The following is a 7,129-nucleotide window of genomic DNA, read 5'->3' as shown; positions in this document are numbered from 1 at the left end:
AATGCCAGAAAACACTGGGGCCAGCTCGTTTGCACAATGTCTGAGGGTGGCAGGAGACACGCCGTCTGGGCCGGGAGCTTTCCGAGCATTCAGGTTCTTAAACTGCTTCCTCACATCTGCTTCATGAATATGAAGAGTTGTGGTGGGAGGAGGTGGTGTGAAATCCTCTTTTGTGTGGGGTGAGGAGGGGGGTGTTGTAGGTGAACAGTTTGAAGGTGGTGATGGCTCTATGGAGGGGGGAGAGGTGGGGGAATTAGTGTCCAAAGTGCCTCTATTGTTGGGGCCGTTGGAGGTGTGAAGGCTGCCTGATGGCTCGTCAAAACGGCAGTAGAAGTCGTTAAGGGTGTTGGCTAAGAGCAAGTCATCAGTGGAGTGGGGGGGTTTTAGGCTTGTAGTTTGTGATATTCCTAAAACCTTTCCACACAGAGGCCGAGTCATTCTCTGAGATCTGCTGCTGCATCTTCTCAGAGTGCTGATGTTTAGCAATGTCCACTTCTTTAGTGAACCTGTACTTGGCCTCTCTGTAGCAGTCCCTGTCTCCGCTTCTGAACGCCTTTCTCTTTTCCAGCCACAGCTTTTTGAGTTTAGGAGTAAACCAGGGTTTGTCATTGTTATAACTCACCCTGGTGCGTGATGGCACAATGCTGTCCTCACAGAAGTGGATATAGGAGGTGACAGTGTCCGTAAACTCGTCCAAGCTGTTAGAAGCAGCCTTCATTGTGTCCCAGTCTGTAGACTCCAAACACGTGCGAAGCTCCTCCACAGCCTCGTTGCTCCACAGTTTTTTAGTCCTCACGACAGGTTTGGAGAGCTTCAGCCTCTGTCTGTACGCGGGGATTAGGTGGATCATGACGTGGTCAGAAAGTCCGAGTGAAGCGCGGGGCACCGCGCGATAGGCCCCGCTGATCGTGCTGTAACAGTGGTCTAATGTCCTCTCCTCTCTGGTCGGGCATTTAATATACTGCTTGTATTTGGGAAGCTCATTATGGAACGCCAGGACTGCCATAATGAATTAATTAAATACACCATTAAATAATTAATTAAATGTGGCAATAATTAATTAAAATTGGAATTAATTAATTAAATAAATAGTTATGACACATGTAATTAATTAATTATTGACACATTTAATTAATTATTTATGTATTTCACATTTTAATTAATTATTGACACATTTAATTAATTAATTATTGACACATTTAATTAATTATTTATGTATTTCACATTTTAATTAATTATTGACACATTTAATTAATTATTTAATGATATATTTATTTATTTCATTTTGGCAGTCCTGGCGCCTGGCTCTCATCATGAAATAATTTTATCTGTCAGCCTCACCCATCAAACTCAGGGGGCGGGGTTAACGCTGCCCATGCAGCTTCTCTAACATTTGATTGGTTGCCGTGCAAAGTAAGTCAAAACAGGTCGATCCTAGAAAATCGATTGCTTGTGTAGACTTGGGGCAGCCAGGTATCCCAGAATGCAGATCAAATCACAGGCAGCAATGGTGGTGGTGTAGTTTTAAAATACCCCGTTTTTCTGTCACCAGCTACACTTTTAACAGTGTTTTAGCCGCGAATGTCGCAACGTATGTCTGGTCAGGTTGTCAACATAGAACATGTTTGCAAAAGTGCTCAGATGTTTTCAGAGATTTCACTAGCTCTGCTAACAATTAGCATGCAGAGTGCACCGAGGGGGTACGTTAACCGGTTTGTTTACATATTCCACTCTCCGTGTTCCACATGTTGCATTCGCAGATTCTCATTTTCACCGAATGATCGTCTCTTTCCGCCTGGTCTTGTGTCTCTGTGCTTCTGTAACATAAAGAACGAGCTGACATTTTTCTCACGAAACCAGCGATCAGCTTAACAGACCCTCAGTTTACCTGCATGCATCCTCCTCCTCATCTGTCAGCTGTTTAACACCTGCTGCTAATTCAAGAAACACGCCTACGTTACCTGGTGATAGTCACAGTTTAACTGGGCAGCCGGTGCTCGATATAAAGCAATGTCAGCGCATTTTTCTGCACAAGATAAGTAAATATAGTGTTTTCCCCGAGCGCAGAGCTGCTGGAGCTTGTTTCCTTACAGAGCACTTTATAGGCGAAGCAGCTTCATCAGCGGCTGATGTCCAATCACCGGCACACAGCTTTGAAACCTCAGCTGAGTTTTAGCTCTCAGTGGTTAAACGCTGGACTTCATTCACTCAGGTTCTGTCTGTCGGGTCACGTTTACTTCGCTGTTTTATTTACAACTGAGCAAATCGGTTTGGCTGAGGTTAAAGTTACGTTTCATAACTGCATAGTTTCACAGACGTTTAATGGTTCACTGGCACATGTGTTAGACTGAACTATCATCTAAATATCATCTGTTTTTTAATAGTTATTCAACTGTATTCTAAGCACCAGCTGTCTGTTAGAATGTGATTTTTTTTTTTCTCTCTCTGTTGGCAGACGTATAAAAATGCGCAGGAAAATCTGACGTGCATGGCAAACCTCAGCGACGATATTTAGGGAGGAATAAACACACATCAAACATAAATGAACCATTTGTCTGTCTCCATAATTGAGAGCATTTTCTCTTCTTATGTCAACACTCTCTCTCTCTCTCTCTCTCTCTTTTTTTTTTGGCTTTTTCGGTCATGTTATGTTTACCTGTCAAAGGCTTGTTACAAACTATGAAACACATCGTGCAGACTTCTGGATGTTAGAAGAAAACTAATAATGCTCATGAAGGAGACTAAAGGCAGGAAGGTGTCCTTTAAAACTAAACATGTTAATAGGACCTCCCTATTTATATCATAGTTTATGATATAGCACGTGTATTTCAGTAATAGCCTGCTGAGGCCACTATACGTGCTGGCCTCATATCAAATGTGAAGGCAGACTGAGTCTATGTTTGACGTTTTTTATATCTAATCTTCCTTTTCAAACATTTAAACAGCAGCGAGTCTGCAGCTGAGGGAATACAAATTCAAATTGTCGGAACAGGTTTGCTCGTTTCTTGGATTCATTTGGTGATTTGTTAAATGTATAACTGTTATTCTAATCTGCTGCTGAGTCTCTTACACTTTTCTTTATGCTGTATATTTTCACGTCTCTGGAATAGTTGGCAGTTAGATAGTCAGCTGGGAAACTTTGTGTTAACTCATGGAGCTGAGGATATCGTGGATATGCTGACCTCGCTGCGTGGTGTACAGAGCGAGGTCAGCATGATTAATATTCACAATAAAAATATTAGCCGAACATCATGAAGTCTGTATGTGTTTCATAGTGTCGAACAACCTTTGTACAGTTAAAGCCAGCAGTTACTACATGACGGAAACACCAACGTTATCTCTTTTATGTGTTTATACACAGGTCACGCTGATTACTGAACAAAAACCCAAAGATCAGATGTTAAACAGATTTATTTGCTCTCTCTCCTCCTTAAACATGTTTTTAATGTTAGTTATAATTCAGAATTGGCGACTGAAACACGTAGGACACATAAGAACATCAGGAAATAAAACACCGATAAATATAACCTCAGTAAAAGAAGTCAGCGGGGGTTACTACAGCTGTGTACCGGGGCCTGCGCTTTGTCAGTGGGATTGCTTGCGAGGCGAGCGGGTCTATCCCACGCTTTGCCGTGAGACTGGGCAGACATCTCCGAAATCATCGAAACACTTTTGCAAAGAGGCTGTATCTTGACAAACCGACCAGACACATGAAGATTAAACCACTACATTCTCGGCTAAAAAAATATTAAAACGGTATTTGGTAACACACAAACAGGGTTTTTCAAAGCTCAGTTCTGTTAGCTTCCACATGCCGGTTGTTGTGTGCTAGAAACAATGGCCACCAGGCCAAAGCAATGGTTTTGACTCGATCAGCGTTAACCCCGCCCCCTGAGTTTGATGGGTGAGGCTGACAGATAAAATTATTTCATGATGAGAGCCAGGGGCCAGGACTGCCAAAATGAAATAAATAAATATATCATTAAATAATTAATTAAATGTGTCAATAATTAATTAAATGTGTCAATAATTAATTAAAATGTGAAATACATAAATAATTAATTAAATGTGTCAATAATTAATTAATTAAATGTGTCAATAATTAATTAAAATGTGAAATACATAAATAATTAATTAAATGTGTCAATAATTAATTAATTACATGTGTCATAACTATTTATTTAATTAATTAATTCCAATTTTAATTAATTATTGCCACATTTAATTAATTATTTAATGGTGTATTTAATTAATTCATTATGGCAGTCCTGGCGTTCCATAGCTCATGGCTCAGATTGGCTTTGTTAAAGTCCCCAAGAGCAATGACATCGTCATAGTGACATATGACATCGTGGAAATACTGGCCTTTCTTTGTGCCCCCCCCCCCCATTAGAACTCTTTTTCTTTTTAGTATGCTATTGTGCTGAATGCTTACACATTGAAAAAAGGGGGAAAGAATCTGGTACAAAAAGTCCTGACCAGACCTGTTTACAAAAAAAAAATCTGGGCAGTTCACAGTTAAGTTAGGACTTGGATATTTTTTGAAAACAAAGACATTTTTTGACATATTGTATTGACCTCTACAAATTCTTCCTTTAAAAAAAGCATTAACCGAGACTGTGCAAGAAGCTTGTTGATTTCTAATAAAAGTGTCTGGTCACCACAAAAAGTGGAGATTAAATGTTTGTTTCTTACTTCATATTTTTATTTTTGGTATCTTCTGGAATACCTTTTTGAGATTCTTTATCTTAAAGTGGGTCTGGTTTTAGCCCCTCTTTCTTCAAGCCACCGTTTTTCTGTTTTGCCTCATACAAACAGAGGGTTTGAAGCAGCTTGGTGGGCTTAGCTAGTTGTGTCTTCCAGATTAAAAAAAAAAATTAAGGATATCAGCTACGTCTAACAGACTTTTATCAGTTGTGGGCGTTACTTGGAGACCTATTATTATTATTATTATTATTATTATTATTATTATTATTATTATTAGAACTAAGACACAGTGACATGCCTTGATGGAACTCTGTATCCAAAAAAGTGTTTTCCTCCTGAGGTCACAGTTCAGAAATTCACATACTCAAAATAGTAGCTTCTTTTTCACTTGCATGTCTTGCTGGAAGCCTTTCTTTCTGCTACCCCTGGGGATTAGTCAGCGCAAATGGCGACTTCAGTAAAGTCTTTGCGAGTGCTTGTCGAGATGTTTTAGAGCACTGTTGCCGAGGGTAGAGGTATGTCATGTCTGATGCTTACATCTTACACCTGTCACTGTCATTTTAGGAAGAGAATGTCTGCCTACACTGGGCCGCTCTATCAGGCTGCGATGACATTGCCCAGGCTCTGCTAGAGGCTCGATGCGACCTAAATGCTGTGAATGTTCATGGTGATACACCACTTCATGTCGCTGCCAGAGAGAACCACCTGGAGTGCATATTGTGAGTGTGAAGTCTGAGAGGTCACAGAGGTCACTCAGTTTCTTCACATCAGATGATGATGCTGATTTTGAGGAAACTTTTTTTTTTGGGGTTTATGTCTGTAATGAGAGAAGAGAGTATTATTGGAAACAAACAAATACAGCTATTCAGCTATTTAGTCACTGCATTTCTTGTATTTGTTTGCTTCCTGGTTTCAACCACAAACAGATTATTTAAACATTTTGTTCCTTATACATAGTGTTCAAATGTTTTCTCTGCAGCTGTAGAAAGCCTTATCTATAAAATGCAGTCTGCTTCTCCTGAAAGTGTATTAATATGCAAGAGTTCTAGAACAAATAGTACGTGGGTTTGCATTCTGGGAAATCAGCGCTCAACTGATAAAACCAAATGAAGCCGTTAATTTCTGAGGCAAACTGATATTAATCAGATGGTTTGATACCTGGCTCCTCCAGTGCACGTGTCCTTGTGTCCTTGCTCAAGGTACAGAGTTGCATATGTCCATCAAGTGTGTGGGCGAATGTTAGAAAGTGCTTAGGCACAGATAAAAATGCTCTATAGCTGTGTGTGTAATTAGGTAAATGAGATTTAGAAACCATTTTGACTGCTCAAATTGAGCAGCGACAGTGCATACCAGTCTATCTCAGTGCTTGTCACCTTCACTCTGTTTTTTTTAGATGACCATAAGTCTTAACTTAAACATTTTCCACGCGCAGGTTGTTTCTGTCTCGTGGAGCTGATGTCAGTCAAAGGAACAGGGATGGAGAAACAGCTCTGGACTGCTGTGCTTCCGGTTCCAAAGTGTGGACAGCCCTTAATACCAACAAGAAGCTGACTGATGCCAGGAGAGGAAGGGAAGGCCGTGGAGAGAGAGTGCTCAGCAGGTAGTGCTGCACTTTGTCCTGTTCTTTTGTTGGCTGATGAATTTCTGCTTTCTCAAAATCTGCCATTCCTCAAAAAGGAAAACTAAAAACTTGTAGACTTTTTTTGTTTCTTTGTTTTGTTTTTGTTTTCCTTTTCTGTCTGTTAGGGACATTTCTCGGGGGTATGAGGCAGTGCCTATCACCTGTGTTAATGCTGTGGACAGTGAGCCATTGCCTGAAAACTTTAAATATATACCAGACAGCTGTGTCACCTCCCCGCTGAACATAGACAAAGATATCACTCACTTACAGGTAAGTGAGTGATGACAGGTAAGGTGTAAATTACACATTTATTGCAGCAGTCCAGAGAAGGCACTAGTGCTCTGAAGAAGTTTGCAGTCATTATGCAGAAAATGACTAGCATTGTAAGAGAATAGGTACATGGCCAGCTTCTAACGGCTCACTGATTGTGTCACTCAGCACTGCACCTGCACAGATGACTGCTCATCTAGCACCTGCATATGTGGCCAGCTCAGCTTGCGTTGTTGGTATGACAGTGTAAGTAGAACCTGTGTACCTACTGAAATGATTTCACGTGACACCCACATTTCCTCATTTTAAATAAGAATGTGTTCTTAACGACTTGTTTAATAAAGCTTACATTTGCCCCCTTCACTGCTGGGGTCTAAACTGGTTTTACATTACAGTACGGCCTGGCCCACTTATATTTTGTTTATCTCTTCAATGTAATGTTTCTTCACGTTCTGTTGACTAAAATTACCAACAGATGCTCTGAAGAGAATCTGTTTTTATTCCCAATGACTATTTATCTCATGGTGTATG

The 7,129-nt window shown here is 40.4% G+C and overlaps 1 protein-coding gene across 1 annotated transcript in view; it reads left to right on the top strand.

The window, feature by feature from the left end:
• Nucleotides 1-7,129, top strand: part of LOC308404088 (histone-lysine N-methyltransferase EHMT1-like) — a 69,307-nt gene that overhangs the window by 37,542 nt on the left and 24,636 nt on the right. Inside the window, exons 15-18 of the mRNA XM_080893934.1 lie at nt 5,272-5,426; nt 6,140-6,307; nt 6,454-6,598; nt 6,767-6,844. Of these exons, the coding sequence (XP_080750060.1) occupies nt 5,272-5,426; nt 6,140-6,307; nt 6,454-6,598; nt 6,767-6,844 (546 nt within the window). The remainder of the gene's footprint in view (nt 1-5,271; nt 5,427-6,139; nt 6,308-6,453; nt 6,599-6,766; nt 6,845-7,129) is intronic.

This window comes from Rhamphochromis sp. 'chilingali', assembly GCF_963969265.1.
Source record: "Rhamphochromis sp. 'chilingali' genome assembly, chromosome: 10".
Taxonomy (NCBI): domain Eukaryota; kingdom Metazoa; phylum Chordata; class Actinopteri; order Cichliformes; family Cichlidae; genus Rhamphochromis; species Rhamphochromis sp. 'chilingali'.
Note: the sequence above shows the minus strand (reverse complement) of the source record. Positions and strands in the feature narration are given on the sequence as shown.